Genomic DNA, 17,780 nt, shown 5'->3' with positions numbered 1-17,780 from the left:
AATACAGAAAATATTGGAAACAGATAAATAACAATAAATATTCAAAATATAAAAATTTTAGAGAGAAATTTAGAAATAAAAAAATTTGAGTGAAAAATAATTTTTTTAGAGATAAATATGAGAAAGGAAAAAAAAGTTAAGTATTAGAAGAAGAAATGAGATTTTGAAAAACAAAAAACTGTTTTTAAAAACTACTCTTTTTGTTTTTGAAATTTAGATAGAATTTAAAATGGTTTTTGAAAACAAAAAGGAGAAGATTGAATTGGTTATCAAATAACCTTGTTTTTGAAAAACTAAAAACAAAAAACAAAAAATGAAATGGTTATCAAAACCTAAATAACAAGTGATCATAAATAATTTTAAGTAATAAATGCTCATAAATAATAACAAATAACAAAAATTAACAAACAATTCCAAATAACGAACTAAAAAAATATTAAATAATCATTTTAAATAACCAAATAACGGACATTATGAAATCATTCTAAAGTTTATTATCAAAATATTGAACATTTGAGTTGTCAAAGTCTATCTTCATATGTTTGAAGTCTCAATCGTAAAAGTGTAGTTAGTCATGTCATCTACCGCTTCAATTTCTAATTCTTCGTTATCAAGTTCTTCAAATGATCAATTGTTTTCTCTCGTTTAATAAAATTATGAAGCATGCAACACATTGAAATAATTATTCGTTATGTGACTAATGTTGTAGAAATAAGAACTCCTAAAGATTGTCCAACACATGTTTAGTAAGTCAAAACATTGTTCGATTACATTCCTAGCAACCGAATGTTTAATATTAAAGAATTTTTCCGGTGTTCTTGGTTCTTGGTTATTGACCATCCCTCCAAAATTTAAATGATATCGTCGGCTCTTAAAAGTGTTAAAAAACCTTTGTTGTTGGTGTAACCAGTATTGAACTAATAATAATAACTAAATCAAAATAATAATAATAAATTAAATTAAATATTGTATTACTTGTATGTAAAAATATAAATTACACATCTATCGGGTGAAAAGGTTACTAAGAGGGACTTTCAATCCATTTCTGGTAGTTATTATATCTCTAAGTACCCAACCAGCATGTACCGAACCTTCTTATCCATGTAAAACGTAGATAAATTGCATGTTAGGGGAGTAAACTCCTAAAACATCGATAACAATTTCATTATTCCTTGTTCTATACTTTGGTTTCTCAAGTTCCATCTAAAGCACCCAAATAATCCTAAACAAAAATATTATGATTTCGATTAGTATTGTCCAAAAATATTTCTGAAAAATAATGTAATTCTATTTTGAATACCTTGAACTATTTCCATTTGGAATCCATTGAATTCTCCAAAATTGGCTTAGTTGTTTTCCAAAAATACTTTTGGTATCGACTCATAGCTTTTAGACATTCATGGAAGTATTTACAAATAGTTCGTTCAGATCTCTTAAATGTGAAACTCCTAACTCTATTTTTTATGCGGTGTGCTAAAATATGTAAAAATATTACAATCATTTCTTTTCTAGTCACATTCTTTGACATTCTTAATTGTCTTTCGATACTAAGGAGAGTACATAACTTATAAATGGTTTTTTTATCCGTCCTTACTTGATTGACATTAACATCATTATCATGAACCAAAGATTGCAAGTGACACACTTGGTACATAATGCTAAAGAATTGTCTTAAATAATGTAAATGTGGATGGGCACCGATGAAATACAGAGTCCAAACATTTTTCGAAGGATGACAACCGACATATTTATCACTATATATATTTTCTTCTTTTCTCCAATAGTAAGTCGAGTATATGTATATGTATGTATGTATGTATATATATATATAAATAAATAAATAAAGGGCTTAGAGAGGTATTCTAAAATTAATAATCTATTGAAATTGAGTGATATTTAAAAGTAAGAAACAAAGAAATTAAAATAGAAAATTAAAATTAAAAAAATAAACAATCTCGATGGCTTTGGTACTTGTAAATTTGACCTCCAATTTAATATATTTATTGTAAATTTGGGACCTTAAATTTAATGTAGTTGCTTTGGTAATTTATTATGTTGGTTGATTTACTATGTTTACCAAAACGTGAAGATAGGAGAGGAAAAAGCAAAGGGTCGCTCGGTTGAAATTGAAATTGGCAAAAAGGTCGAATCCAAGTCAAACGAGGTTGTTTACTAGAAAGTTTCTAGATTTAGAATCAGATATCCATCCATATTGTTTAACATAATTGTTTGGAATCGAATCGAAATATGAATAAGATATATAACAATTACTATAATACATCTCTCTTATTTCTAGTTAATTACAAATACACTAACTAAAAGTGAGATAAGAGTGGTCCCGAGCTCTATGACGAAGCGATCTCCATCTATCAAGGGCCAACATCCCTCTAGTTGTTGGCCAGTTTGGCTAGAGTAGACTTCTCCATATCCTATTCTTTGATCTTTGGCCCCTACGTAGTCCTCGTGGCTTTATGTCGAGGTAGTCTCCATCTATCGAGAGCTCATCACTATCTGCCTAGTGCTCATCCCCTCTAGTCCAACTTAGGGTTTACAATTGCCTTTTAACTTACGTCGTTACCTCTTTTTCTCATAGTTTTCTCTCTCGTACTACCTATCCCTCGCTCGAGTGGGGCATTGTCGTTTGTACTCGATTGGAATGTTCACACAAAGAGAGATTAAAATGACAAGATTTTCATTGAAAATGCCATTATATAAGGGTGTGGCTTATACGATCTAATGAATTTAAAAGACAAGTGGAGGAGACAAACTCAAAGTAAACATAGCATCATCAGAGAAACAATCTAACTGGGACCTCTTACATGGACAGGATGCGAGCGTCACGCGGACTCTTCCAAGGCCAAGGTGTAACACTCTCGGAAGGATTGCTATTCACCTTTGACAACCCTCGTACGTACCTTGCATGCTGGGGAATTTCAACATCTGATGATAGGCAATAATCGTTGATTTCAAGGGTTAAAAGTAGGTATTAGTTGTGTATTTGAGGGATACTTGGTTCATTTTGTTTATAACGTGCACATATTAAAGCTCATATTGTTCATATTTACTTAGAATATTTTACTTTGTGCATAATTCTAAGTTCGAGTACTTTTTGAGGTAAAACTGAGCAAAACTATAACTTTTTGGTGAAAACAAAACTTTGTCGAAGCAATAACGGTGAACACATAGTTTACAACAGTTCACAAAACACTAGCTTTTAGCGTTGGTTAACAAAAAGGGGAAGATCTTAGGACTTAACAAAAGTATAATGAAACGAAAAGAGGGACGATATTTATAGGTCACAATGCTTTGTGCCCTAATTTAAAAATCCATGTTGTTACCTAGCAGCACCCGACGCTATGCTTGAATTTCCCTTGTTCTCGCTCCTGCAACAAAATTTGAACAAAATAAAACAAGATTTAAATATGGAATAAAGTTGGGAATCTGTCCCTACAAAATTGAACACAAAATAAATAGAATTAGTTTACAACACATTAATCGCTCTAAAAACTACTACTCAGGTTGAGGGACATTCTACGCATTCTTTTTCTATGAAATTTTGTGGTGTAATAGAAGTTTTACCTATGTCAAAGTTTCCCAAAATATTGTAGTCATTGCTTGTTTACCTAAAATATATTATCTTTAGAATCTTTCAAATCGACTACACCATAAGGATATACCTTTTTTATAACAAACGGGCATGAACATCATTATTTTAGTTCACTTGGGAATAATGTTTATGCAAAAAATGTGACGGAGTATGACCTGGTCAAGGTCGGCCACACGAAAAAGCTGGACCTGTTCCAGGTATGATTGTCGGGAGAGCTTGACCTGCTCGAGGTATAACCGCGGAAAGAGCTTGGGTATCCTTGGAAAGGGATGACCAGCTCAAAGGGTCAAGGTCGGCTAACTGGGATGAGCTGGTGTTAGGAATGAGCTGAAAGGTCATTTGGCGAGGAAAGACCTGCACAAAGGAACAAACACTCTGACGCTCAAGTCAGTTTAGTCCGACCATAGTATGGAGGTCGAGCTAGAATACGATCCCTGACTAAAGAGTGAAATGCCCTATTTATAGGTTGAGGTACCTGATAAGGAATCCGACCAGCGGTTGAGCATATCGGGACTGAGGTCGGCCTGTCAGGAGTAGCTATTCCAGTTCATACTCTTGTCATTTAGAATTTGGCTAAGTATGGAAGGTTGTTCCTCCTTTTAATGATCTTTAAGGAAGACCTTCAGATCGGCCTTCAGGGAAGGCTTTCAAGTCGGCCATCAGGCAAGGCCTTCAGGTCGGCCATCAGGCAAGGCCTTTAGGTCGATCCTCAGGGAGCTCTCCAAGCAAGACCTTCAGGTCGGCCCTCAAGGAGCTCTTCAGGTTAGCCCTTAGTGGAGCTCTCCAGGTCGGCCACTTCAGATCGGCCACCAAATGGAAGATCTTCAGGTCGGCCACCAAAGGGAAGATCTCCAAAGTTAGACATTTCTCTTTCCTCCACGTGGCAGTACGATTTTCAACCCCCAAACATTGGCCCTCTCTCTAGCTGGTCCGAGTTCGACCTGGCAGAGAAGTTTTTCCTGGGTTTGAAAATCTGCCTAAGTGGTGACTTCCACCTTTCGAGATTGAAGTAGATCACATTTCGGACGTCGAACAATATATAGTAGGTTGGACATCGAACATAGTGTTATGGTCATGACTTGAGCCAACTTTGAGAAACTCAACTTAGACTTGCCATGTTGATTAAGTTTAGTGTTTGAAGAAACTTGACCTAAACTGGGCGCTTAGGAGTTTGAAGTAAGAGCTCAGAAACTTGGCCTGGGCGCTTAGGAGTTGGAGTAGGAGCTGAGAAGCTCGGCCTAAGCTTGGCACTTAGGAGTTGGAGTAAGAGTTGAGAAGCTCGGCCTAAGCTGGGCACTTAGGGTTGGAGTAGGACCTGCATACTTTGTATTGGGTAAATTCAATCTCATTTTTGCCATTTCGAACTTGTTGTAATTTTTCGTACATCGCACCTCAAACTCGTAAGTTTAGAGGTTTGGATTTTTCCTTTTATCAAATTACATCGCACATCGAACTCGTAAGTTTAGAGGTTTGAATTTTCTTTTATCAAACTACATCGCACCTCAAACTCGTAAGTTTTGAGGTTTGAATTTTCTTTTATCAAACTACATCGCACCTCAAACTCGTAAGTTTAGAGGTTTTGAATTTGGTTTTGAATTGTACCTTGGCACTTATGTCATGTGGGAGTACTTGGCCCCCATTGGAATGTAGGTTGGCAGCACCTAAGTTGGGTATGTCATACTGGATCAAATATGATCAAACGATGGAAGGTTCTTCCTTTGGATGAGGATGAGCTATGTGATGGCAGCTCTTCCTCTTGTCGAGGATGAGCTGAGATGAAATTCTTCCTCTAGCCGAGGATGAGTTGAGATGAAGCTCTTCTTCTAGGCGAGGTTGAGTTAAGATGATGTTCTTCCTCTACGTAGGGATAAGTTGAGACGGAAGCTCTTTCGCTAAGTTAAGATGAGCTCTGATGTCAACTCTTACTCTAACCGGAGATGAGTTGATATGGAAACTCTTCCCCTATGTGAGGTTGAGTTATCTGATGGCAGTTCTTCCTTTAGCCGAGGATCAGCTGAGACGAAGCTCTTCCTCTAGGTGGGGATGAGATGAGATGAAACTCTTCCTCTTGGCGAGGTTGAGTTATCTAATGGCAGCTTTTCCTCTAGGCGAGAATGAGCTGAGATGGAGCTCTTCCTCTTGGCGAGGTTGAGCTAAGATGATAGCAGCTCTTTCTCTTGTCGGGGGTGAGCTGAGATGAAGTTCTTCCTCAAGGTGGCGATGAGCTGAGATGAAGCTCTTCCTTTTGGCGAGTTTGAGCTAAGATTAAGCTCTTCCTCTAGGCAAGGTTGAGTTTTGATGATGACAGCTCTTTCTCTTGATGGGGATGAGCTGAGATGAAAGTCTTCCTCTAGATGTGGATGAGCTGAGATGGAGTTCTTCCTCTTAGCGAGGTTGAGCTAAGATGCAGCTCTTCCTCTAAGCGAGGTTAAGTTTTGATGATGACAACTCTTTCTCTTGTCGGAGATGAGTTGAGATGAAGCTTTTCCTCTAGGCGGAGATGAGCTGAGATGAAGCTCTTCCTCTCGGCGAGATTGAGTAAGATGAAGCTCTTCCTCTCGTCGGGGATGAACTGAGATGAAGTTCTTCCCTAGGGCGGGGATGAGCTGATGAAACTTTTCCTCTTGGCGAGGTTGAGTTATCTGATATGAAACTCTTTCTCTAGACGGGGATGAGCTATCTTGATAGCTCTTTCTCTAGTGGGGATGAACTGAGATGGAGCTCTTCCTCTAGGCGAGGTTGAGCTAAGATGGAGCTATTCCTCTCGTCGAGGATGAGCTGAGATGAAACTTTTCCCCAAGGCGGGGATGAGCTGAGATGAAACTCTTCCTCTTGGCGAGGTTGAGTTATTTGATATGAAGCTCTTCCTCTAGTGGGGATGAACTATGATGAAGCTTTTCTTTTAAGCGAGGTTGAGCTAAGATGAAGCTCTTCCTCTGGTCGAGGATGAGCTGAGATGAAGTTCTTCCCCAAAAAAGGGATGAGCTGAGATGAAACTCTTCCTCTTGGCTAGGCTGAGTTCTCTGATAGCAGCTCTTCCTCTAGTGGGGATGGGCTGGGATGGAGCTCTTCCTCTTGGCGAGGTTGAGTTAACTAATGGCAGCTCTTTCTCTAACTGGGGATGAGCTAAATGGAGCTTTTCCTCTTGGCGGTAATGAGTTGAGATGGAGCTCTTCCTCTAGGCGAGGTTGAGCTAAGATGAAGCTCTTCCTCTCGTCGGGGATGAGCTGAGATGAAACTTTTCCCCAAGGCGAGGATGAGCTGAATGAAACTCTTCCTCTTGGCGAGATTGAGTTATCTGATATGAAGCTCTTCCTCTAGTGGGGATGAGCTGTGATGGAGCTTTTCCTTTAGGCGAGGTTGAACTAAGATGAAGCTCTTCCTCTGGTCGAGGATGAGCTGAGATGAAGCTCTTCCCCATGGCGGGGATGAGCTGAGATGAAACTCTTCCTCTTGGCGAGGCTGAGTTATCTTGTAGCAGCTCTTCCTCTAATCGGGGATGAGCTATCTTGATAGCTCTTCGTCTAGTGGGGATGAAATAGGATGGAGCTCTTCCTCTTGGCGAGGTTTAGTTAACTAATGGCAGCTCTTTCTCTAACCGGGGATGAGCTAAGATGGAGCTCTTCCTCTTGGTGGGGATGAGCTGAGATGGAGCTCTTCCTCTAGGCGAGGTTGAGCTAAGATGCAGTTCTTCCTCTTGTCGGGGAGACGAAACTCTTCCCCAAGGCGGGGATGAGCTGAGATGAAACTCTTCCTCTTGGTGAAGTTGAGTTATCTGATATGAAGCTCTTCCTCTAAGCGGGGATGAGCTATATCAAGCTCTTCTTTTAGTGGGGATGAGCTGTGATGGAGCTTTTTCTCTAGGCTAGGTTGAGCTAAGATGAAGCTTTTCCTCTTGTCGAGGATGAGCTGAGATGAAGCTCTTCCCCAAGGCGGGGATGAATTGAGATGAAACTGTTCCTCTTTGCGATGTTGAGTTATTTGATATGAAACTCTTCCTCTATGCGGGGATGAGCTATCTTGATAGCTCTTCCTCTAGTTGGGATGAGCTGTGATAAAGCTTTTCCTCTAGGCGAGGTTGAACTAAGATGAAGCTCTTCCCCAAAGTTGGGATGAATTGAGATGAAACTCTTCCTCTTGGCGAGGTTGAGTTATCTGATAGTAGCTCTTCCTCTAACCGGGGATGAGATGAGATAGAGCTCTTCCTCTTGGCGGGGATGAGTTAAGATGAAGCTCTTCCTCTAGACGAGGTTGAGCTATCATCGTTTACACGTCGATCATCTTGCTCTGTCCTTGAGAACATCTCGGAGATCTCCGTTGTGACGCGGATATTGGATGGTTTCTTGTGTGCCTTAGCTTTGTTTCGTAGGAATGACTTAAAATGTCCTTTCCCACAGACGGCGCTAAATGTTTATACAAGAAATTGCACAACCTCAAATTAGTTCTAACCTGGTCCATGCTCCGACCTGAAAGCTAAGGGAAGACCTGCACAAGAGGGCAAAATCTTCGACGCTCGAATCAGTAAGCAGCTCGAACTCAATATTATGTTCGAGGAGAAATTCCATACCTGATGGTGAAAGGAGACCCTCTATTTATTGGTTTAGGTTCCGACAGGGGTCACGACAGGCGGTTACCTTGGTCGGATTTGAGGTCGGACGTGTCGGGCTCCAGTAGATCGAACTCGAACATTTTCCTGAAATGGCAAGTTAATTATTTATGTAAAATGGGGAAGTCTCCCACCTCAGAAGCCTCCGAGATGAACCTCCACAAGTTATTCTTTTGGGTCTTTTTCTTATGGCGAATCACAGTCCTCCACGTCACAATAGGGTTTTTCCCCCAAACATTGGCCTCTTCTTTGCCAGGTTCGATCTCGATCTAGTAGAGAAGTTATTCTTCTTGCGAAGTTAATCCACGTGGTAACTTCAGATGTCGTCATAGTAATTATTACCGTTGAAAAACCTCGAAAACGGAACCGGTGTTCGACGCCCACTCGAGTACCTTTAACGTTCGGACTTCCTCCAATCTGGGTCGTTCTTTTTTGGACACGTGTGCGGTAAGAATTAAATCTCGGGATACTATAAATACCCCAAGCCTTTGTTTCCGTTTTTTAAGCTTTCTGAAATCTTGGAGTCCGACCTAAGCAGCTCGGAATTTTTCTCTAGGTCAGTCTCGTTCCTTTGCCTTTGTTTCGTATTTACAATCTGTCAAGTAATGTCGACGTCTCCCAATTCCTCAAGTTTGTCTAGTAATAATTCTTCTAGTAGTGCAACTCGGAGTCGGGATTCTTCACCCAAGAAGGCCTATGTCGTAGAGGAGTTTCCGAGTAGGTTGGACTCCGAACTGGAGGAAGAAATAGATAACTTTAGGTTCTCCGAGGATGACGGGGATGATAGCAATACCTTGACCTCGGGCCAAGGTTTAGAGTACCCTTCCCAAATGCCTGAGAACTACCTCGGTCCCCTTCGTAGGAGATATAGTATTCCAGATGACATCATCCTTAGGCTTCCTAAGGAAGTTGAGCGAGCTGATAATCCTCCGGAGGGGTGTGAGACCCTTTATTTGAAGATGTTCGAGTACGGTTTCCGCCTACCCGTTCATCCTTTAGTGCATGAGTTCTTAATTTGAACTGGGCTAGCTCCTACTCAAGTGGCCCCCAATGGATGGGGAGTCATCTTTAGCCTAGCCTCTTATTTTGGCTAAAGTGTAAGAAGGTAGACGATCTAGATCGTCTCAGAGTCGACAAGTTTTTAGCCTGCTTTAAGGTCAAGCGAATCCCTAGGAAGCCGGGGAGGTACTACCTGTGTGCTAGGAAGGGTGCAAGAGGCATTCTGAAAGGTCCAACCTTCATAAAGAAGTGGGTTGGAAAATGGTTATTCGCCTCCAGAGCACGGTTAGCCAAGAACGAGTCCGATCTGCCCTTCCACAACGTCTCCTATAGTTTTGGGAATTTAGGTAAGGAGTGAAGTCTTTACTTGCTTTTAGTCATTTTCTCTTCACACTATAACCCATGGTTTCGATGTTTTCAGTTGCTATAAAGCTGATCCCTCAACTTTCTGAGCCGACTTTTAATGCTTTGAAGTTCTTCAAAGGCAGGTTCAAGAGTGGCAAGCAGATCAGCATGCTTATAACAGATAAGCTTCTTCTTGCCTCCAGACTGCTCGATTACAATCCTTTTTTAGCCTCACTCGAAGCTTGGAGATCGAACTCGGAATCAGGCTGGTTGCCCTTGGGGTATTTCGTACTTAACTTAAATTCCTTTTTTTTCGTGTTTAACCCTCATTTGCTGTCTTGCAGCCATGGAGTACTACTTCTCCTAGGACGTCAGGCGCAAATGCCCTCGCGCTGGGCAGGCTCCCAAGATTAAGGAGGTGCCAAGCTCTGCTGTTGCTGATCCTCCCACCGAGGTGGTTGAGGTCGAACGCGTAGTGGCTTCACTGTAGGGAGCTGCTGCGGTTGGAACTTCTCACTCTCCTTGAGGAGGTTCGGATGAGGGCCTCCCCCAAGAAGTCCAAGAAGAAGAAACGCAATGCGCACCACTCCGAGGACGAGGTAAGGGAGGTTCATACTGCGCAGCAAGTTAGTCCCTTCGGGGATTTGATAGATGATCCTAAGGCGAGAATGTGAGGCACCTCAGACATCGATATGAGATCCAAGATCGAACCTTCAAGCGCTGGGGTGAGAGAGAGCGCTATGAGGATGTCAAGTGCCTGCTTCGATCGCTGCTGGAGGAGGGCTTCCAAGTTTGTTAGTGCTACGGGGTCAGCCATCGAACGAATGTTGGACTACTCAACCGAGGTAAGATTTGATGTTATTCGTTTTCGCGATTTTTCTGGGGCTAACACTTTGTTTGTTTTACTTTTCTTTTTTCGGACCCATGCTACCATCTGCCAGGCTACCTTTATAATGAAGGCTGAATTGGAGGGGCGTGACCTTCTCACTATGAAGAACGGAAGGCCTCCTCAGTCGCCCTGGAGGCTGCCGCTTCCTTAGAAGGGGAGCTTAAGGAGGCTCGAGATGAGGCTTAGGCGTGGAAGTCCACTTTCGAAGCCGACAAGGCCGAGCTCAAGAGCGCTAAGACAGAGGCTGCCCGACATATGGAGAATCTGAGAGGTGCGCACGCACGTTGTGGCCAAATGCCTTGAGAAGGAGAAGTTCACGTTGATGAAGCAAAACGACGAGCTTGAGCACCTTCGAGAAGACCTGGAGGGCAAACTATCTATGCGCGACTCTGAGGTGGCTGAACTGAAAGTCAAGCTCGAGCTGGTGGAGTCCAAGCTTAGCAACGGTGTTCTTTTGGAAGAGGCCTTTCGTCAGCACCCTGACTTCAATGGGTTTGCCAAGGACTTCAGCTACGCCGGCTTCAGGTTCCTGATGAAGGAAGTCAAGGAAGTAGCTCCCGAGCTCGACCTCAAGCCCATCAAACTTAGGTATGCCCAGAAGTGGGCTTCGGGTCCAAATGGGACTCCTGGCCCTTGAGACTTCGTGGAACAATGCCTAAAGGAACTCGAGTCTAACGTCGAGCTTGACAAGGGGAGGGTGCAAACCCTTCTTCCCAAGAGGTTGATGGGGCTCCTCTTCTAGCTGCTGGCGTGAACTCCTCCCAAGAGGTTGGGATGATAGACTCTCAGGAGGTCAACATCCTTGGGTCTCAAGGCGAGCTTGGGTCGCAGCTCGGAAGCAGCTGAGGCTCTCTAACTCTTCTAGCTTTCTTGTCATATTTTCCTTTCTCTCATTTTTTTACTGGGTCTCGAAGTCTATACGCCTCGACCCAAACTTTGATTACTAATACAATATCTCATTTTTGAATTTTGTCATACGTTTGGCATTCCGCATTTCAAATTCGACAATTTTACTCTACCTCGTACTTCGAACTTAAAAGTTTTAAATGTTTTAAATCTTCTAAGTCTTAATTCACATCTCACCTGGAACTCGTAGGTTCAGAAGGTTCGGATTTTCTAAGTCTTAGTCCACATCTCACCTCGAACTCATAGGTTCAAATTTTCTAAGTCTTATTCCACATCTAGCCCCCATTTAATTTCACATTGAACTCAGACCCTTAGGGGACATTAAATTAAATAATGTGGAGCCCCCCACTAGAATTAACCCTTGAAAATTTTTACAAGTCTCATTCTACTTTGGACCATTTCGACATTTCAAGGGTGGTACCGCTTCAGGTGTTCTGTGTTCCACAGATGTGCAAGTATCTTTCCTTCGAGATCGACTAGCATATACGTCTCAGGTCGGACTATGCCTTTGGCTTCGAATGGCCCCTCCCAACTTGGTTCCAACGTATCAACGTGCTTCTACATTTTACGAAGGACCAAGTGTTCAACTTGGAAACTCCAAGGTCGGACCCTTGAGTTGTAGTGTTTTGCCATTCGATTTTGGTATTCTGCCAACCATAGTTGGGTTGCTTCCCTCTTTTCATCAAGGAGGTCGAGGTTGAGGAGTATCTCTTCCTCGTTCCTTGTCTGCTCATAGTAGTCTATCCTCTCAGTTGACATCCCAATTTCTACGAGCACCACGGCCTCGGAACCAAAGGCCATAGTGAAGAGAGTTTCGCCAGTGGATTCCCGAGGTGTAGTTCGGTAGGACCAAAGTACCTCAGGTAGCTCCTCGGCCCACCTTTCTTTCCTTGTGTCAAGTCGTAGCTTAAGGCCACGCTTAATGATTTTGTTGATCACTTCTACCTGTCCATTGGCTTTAGGGTGAGTCGGGGACGAACAGAGGTGACTAATTCCAAGCTTGCGGCAGAAATCTTTGAACTTTGTGTTGTCGAACTGCTTGCCATTGTCCGTCACAATGACATTAGGTATGCCGAAGCGGCAGACTATGTTTATCCAAATGAAAGTCGTGACCTTGGCCTCCGTAATTGTTGAAAGCGCATCGGCCTCGACCTATTTGGTAAAGTAATCCACAGCTACAACGACGTACTTGGTCTGTCCCTTGCCCAATGGGAAAGGTCCGATTAGGTCCACTCCCCATTGTGCGAAAGGCCATGAAGCTGAGATCGGAGTCAGCAACTTGAAAGGCTGATGGATGATGTTCGCAAAGCGCTGGCAATTATCGCATGCTGTTACGAACTCTTTTGCATCATGGTCAACCGTGGGCCAATAATAACCCTGACGAACGACCTTGGCCGATAATGACATGGCCCTCGAATGGTTGCCACAAACTCCTTCATGTACCTCCTTCAGAACGTAGTTCCCGTCTTCTTTGGATATGCACTTAAGGAGGGGTATAGAGAATCCGCACCGGTACATACCTCCATCTCGGATGAGGTACCGAGCTGCTCTCTGCCACATATATAAAAGAGATTATGTATCCCGAGTGGCTCTTTAACGTTGTCTTAGTTAAAAAAACCAACGGAAAGTGGAGAATGTGTGTAGACTTCACTAATCTTAATAAGGTCTGTCCAAAAGATTGTTTCCCACTACCGAGGATCGACCAGCTCGTAGACACTACGGTCGGGCACGAGCTGCTCACCTTCATGGATGCCTACTCCAGATACAACCAAATAAAGATGCCCGAACCAGACTAAGTCCACACTTCTTTCATAACCGATCAAGGCATGTACTGCTATAAGGTCATGCCTTTTGATCTAAAGAATGCAGGGGCAAATTATCAAAGGATGGTGAACAAAATGTTCGCCAACCAGATTGGACGCAATATGGAGGTCTACGTGGACGATATACTTGTCAAGAACAGGCAGTCCAAGTCGCACTAGGCCGACCTGACCGAGACTTTCGGGGTCCTCCGCAAGTATCAGATGAAGTTGAATCCTACCAAGTGTACCTTTGGAGTCTTATCTGGCAAGTTTCTAGGGTTCATGGTAAATAACCGCGGGATAGAAGCCAACCCGGAGAAGATAAAGGTCATGCTCGAGATGCAAGCCTCAAGAACTCTCAAGCAGCTGCAGTGCCTTAACGGTAGGATGTTAATTGCTGCCCTGAACAGGTTTGTCTCCAAGTCCACTGACAAATGCATCCCCTTCTTTAAAGTATTAAGGAAGAAGGGGCCATTTAAGTAGATAGCTGAGTGTGAGACGACCTTTGAAGAACTTAAGAGCTATTTCTGCTCGGCACCATTGCTTGCAAACTCATGCCAAGAGACAAGCTACATTTGTACTTGGCTGTATCCGACAACGTAGTCAGTTCGACCCTAATCAAGCAAGATGGAGTGTGACAAAGTCTTGTTTACTACACAAGTAAAGTCATGACCGAGGCCGAAGCTAGGTATCCTCAAATGGAAAAATTGGCCCTCGGCACACAGACTGAGGCCGTACTTCCAAGCCTACACTATGGTCGTACTCACGAACTTGCCCCTGAAGCAAGTCTTCCATAAGCCAGAGACGTCAGGCCGCTTAATGAAATGGCCGAGGAGCTGAGCGAGTACAACATCTAGTTCGAACCTCGGACAACTGTGAAGAGCAAGTTGTTGCGAACTTCATAGCCGAGCTCACTCCTCCGCCTACTAAAACCACCGCTTCCGACCAGCCGTGGAAGATGTACGTAGACGGATCTTCAAATGAAAGAAGATGTGGTGGAGGGGTGCTTCTCTTTGCCCCAGATGGCATGCATTTAGAATATGTCTTCCGCTTCAATTTTCGTACCTCAAATAATGAAGCCGAATACGAAGCTCTGTTGGTCGGGCTGCGTATGGTACGAAGGCTCGGAGCTGGTCACCTTCTAATTTTCAGCGACTCTCAGCTGATAGTAAATCAAATCAAAGAAGAGTATCAGGCAAAAGACCCTCGTAAGGAAAAGTATTTGGGAAAGGTTAGGACGCACCTCACCCACTTCCAGGCTTATGAAATTAGTCAGATTCCAAGGTCAGAAAACTCCAACGCTGATGCTTTGGCAAATTAACATCTGCTTACGAGACCGACCTCGCTAGATTGGTCCAGGTGGAGATTTTGGATACCCCTTCCCTTTTGGAGCCAGATATGATGGAAGTCGATTCACAACCTTCATCATGGATGGACCCAATCAGAGACTTCCTAACAGGCAATGTCCCAGTAGACCCAAAGGAAGCAAAGAAAATGTCGCGGAGAGCAGCTCCATACCTCCTCCGAGATGGAGCTATGTACCGACGCGGATTCTCCCTACCCCTCCTTAAGTGCATCTCCAAAGAAGACGGGAACTACGTTCTGAGGGAGGTACATGAAGGAGTTTGTGGCAACCATTCGGGGGCCAGATCATTATCGGTCAAGGTCATTCGTCAGAGTTATTATTGGCCCACGGTTGACCAAGACGCAAAAGAGGTCGTAAAATAATGCGATAATTGCCAGCGCTTTGCGAATATCATCCATCAACCTCCTGAGTTGCTGACTCCGATCTCAGCTCCATGGCCCTTCGCACAATGGGGAGTGGACCTAATCGAACCTTTCCCATTCGGCAAGGGACAGACAAAGTACGCCGTTGTAGCCGTAGATTACTTCACCAAAAGGGTCGAGGCCGAGGTGCTTTCAACAATTACGGAGGCCAAGGTCACGACCTTCATTTGCACAAACATAGTCTGCCACTTCGGCATATCTAATGCCATTGTGATGGACAATGGCAAGCAGTACAACAACACAAAGTTCAAAAATTTCTGCCGCAAGCTCAAAATTAGTCACCTTTGTTCGTCGTCGGCTCACCCTAAAGCCAATGGATAGGTAGAAGCGATCAACAAAATCATTAAGCGCGGCCTTAAGCTACGGCTTGATGCAAGGAAAGGAAGGTGGGCCGAGGAGGTACCTGAGGTACTTTGGTCCAACCGAACTACACCTCAGGAATCCACTAGCGAAACTCCCTTCACTGTGGTCTTTGGCTCCGAGGCCGTGGTACCCGTAGAAATTAGGATGCCAACTAAGAGAATAGACTACTATGAGCAGACAAGGAACGAGGAAGAGCTACTCCTCAACCTCGACCTCCTTGACGAAAAGAGGGAAGCGGCCCAACTACGCTTGGTAGAATACCAAAATCAAATGGCAAGACACCACAACTCAAGGGTCCGACCTCGGATTTTCCAGGTCGGCACTTGGTCCTTCGTAAAATGCAGAAGCAGGTTGATACGTTGGAACCAAGTTGGGAGGGGCCATTCGAAGTCAAATGCATAGTCCGACCTAAGACGTATATTCTGGCCGATCTCGAAGGAAAGATACTTCCACATCTGTGGAACACAGAACACTTGAAGCGGTACTTGAAATGCCGAAATGGTCCAAAGTAGAATGGGACTTGTAAAAATTTTCAAGGGTTAATTCTAGTGAGGGGATCCGCATTATTTAATTTAATGTCTCCTAAGAGTCCGAATTCGATGTGAAACTAAATGGGGGCCAGATGTGGACTAAGACTTAGAAAATTCGAACCTTTTGAACCTACGAGTTCGAGGTGAGATGTGGACTAAGACTTAGAAGATGCCAACCTTCTAAACCTACGACTTCGAGGTGAGATATGAATTAAGACTTGGAAGGTTTAAAACATTTAAAACTTTCGAGTTCGAAGTGCGAGGCAGAGTAAAATTGTCAAATTTGAAATTCGGAATGCCAAACTTAAGACAGAATTCAAAAATGATATATTGTATTAGTAATCAAAGTTTGGGCCAAGGCGTATAGACCTCGAGACCCAGTATAAAAAAGGAGAGAAATGAAATACAATAAGAAAGCTAGAAAAGTTGGAAAAGGCTCAGTTGCTTCCGATGTGCGACCCGAGCTCACCTCGAAACCTAAGGATGTCGACCTCCTGAGAGTCTATCATCCCAACCTCTTGGGAGGAGTTCACGCTAGCAACTGGAAGGGGAGCCCCATCAACCTCTTGGGAAGAAGGGTTTGCACCCTCCCCCTCGTCAAGCTCGGCGTCAAACTCGAGTTCCTTCAGGCATTGTTCAACAAAGTTTCAAGGGCCAGGAGTCCCGTTTGGACCCGAAGCCCACTTCTAGGCATACCTAAGTTTGATGGGCGCGAGGTCGAGCTCGGGAGCTACTTCCTTGACTCCCTTCATCAAGAACCTGAAGTCCTTGGCAAACCCATCGAAGTCGGGGTGCTGACGAAATGCCTCCTCTAGAAGAACACCGTTGCTAAGCTTGAACTCTGCCAACTCGAGCTTGGCTTTCAGTTCGGCCACCTCGGAGTTGTGCGCAGATAGTTTTCCCTCCAAGTTTTCTCGGAGGCGCTCAAGCTCGTCGTTCTGCTTTATCAATGTGAACTTCTCCTTCTCAAGGCATTTCGCCATAGCGTGCGTGTGAACCTCTCAGGTTCTCCACGTGGCGGGCAGCCTCTGCCTTAGCGTTCTTGAGCCGGGCCTTGTCGGCTTCAAAAATAGACTTCCACGCCTGGGCCTTAGCTCGAGCCTCCTTGAGCTCCCCTTCTAAGGAAGCTGCAGCCTCCTGGGCGGCTGAGGAGGCCTCCTGTTCCTTCCCAATGAGAAGGTTACGCTCCTCCAGTTCGGCCTTCATCATAAGGGTAGCCTGGCAGATGGCAGCATGGGTTTGAAGAAAGAAAAGAAAACAAACAAAGTGTCAGCCCCATAAAAATTGCGAAGACGAGTAACATCAGATCTTACCTCGGCTGAGTAGTCCAACATTCGTTGGATGGCCGACCCCGAAGCGCTAACAAACTTGGATGCCCTCCTCCAACAGCGATCGAAGAAGGTGCTTGACATCCTCATGGCACTCTCTCTCACCCCGGCGCTCGAAGGTTCGATCTTAAACCTCATATCGATGTCTGAAGTCTCTCCCATTCTCGCCTCAGGATCATCGATCAAATCCTCGAAAGGACTAACTCGCCGCGCAGCACGAACCTCCCTCACCTCTTCCTCGGAGTGGTGGGTCTTGCGTTTCTTCTTCTTGGACTTCTTGGGGGAGGCCCTCCTCCGAACCTCCCTAAAGGGGGAGACCTCAAGGATCTCCTGATCCTGAAAAGTTCCAACCACAGCAGCTTCCTGCAGTGAAGCCACTCTGCGTTTGACCTCAACCACCTCGGTGGGAGGGTCAACAACAGTAGAGTTTGGTGCCTCCTTAGTCTTGGAAGCCTGCCCAACGCGAGGACGTTTGCGCCTGACATCCTGGGAGAAGCTGCACTCCATGGCTGCCAAGACAGCAAATAAGGGTTAAACATGGAAAAAAGGGAATTTAAGTTAAGTACGAAATACCCCAAGGGTAACCAACCTAATTCCGAGTTCGATCTCCAAGCTTC

General features: G+C 44.0%; 1 protein-coding gene and 1 pseudogene across 1 annotated transcript; one reads left to right on the top strand and one right to left on the bottom strand.

Annotated features, from left to right (window-relative positions):
- Nucleotides 1-1,002: 1,002 nt before the first annotated feature.
- On the bottom strand, nucleotides 1,003-1,654 carry LOC148211471 (uncharacterized; annotated as a pseudogene).
- A 12,458-nt stretch (nucleotides 1,655-14,112) lies between these two features.
- Nucleotides 14,113-14,882, top strand: LOC148211470 (uncharacterized). Its single transcript, XM_088124429.1, has 2 exons — nucleotides 14,113-14,438; nucleotides 14,504-14,882. The coding sequence occupies exons 1-2, from the start codon at nucleotides 14,113-14,115 to the stop codon at nucleotides 14,880-14,882; spliced, it is 705 nt and encodes a 234-aa protein (XP_087980555.1).
- The last annotated feature ends 2,898 nt before the right edge of the window (nucleotides 14,883-17,780 follow it).

The sequence above is a fragment of the Momordica charantia genome (genome assembly GCF_013281855.1).
Source record: "Momordica charantia cultivar OHB3-1 chromosome 5 unlocalized genomic scaffold, Mcharantia_2.0 BLBB01000005.1, whole genome shotgun sequence".
Classification (NCBI taxonomy): Eukaryota; Viridiplantae; Streptophyta; class Magnoliopsida; order Cucurbitales; family Cucurbitaceae; genus Momordica; species Momordica charantia.
Note: the sequence above shows the minus strand (reverse complement) of the source record. Positions and strands in the feature narration are given on the sequence as shown.

Coding starts and splice junctions, on each gene's coding strand:
- LOC148211470 (XM_088124429.1), top strand. CDS start 14,113: ATGTACGTAGACGGATCTTCAAATGAAAGAAGATGTGGTGGAGGGGTG. Junction 14,439..14,503: donor GAAATTAGTCAGATTCCAAG/GTCAGAAAACTC, acceptor CGACCTCGCTAG/ATTGGTCCAGGTGGAGATTT.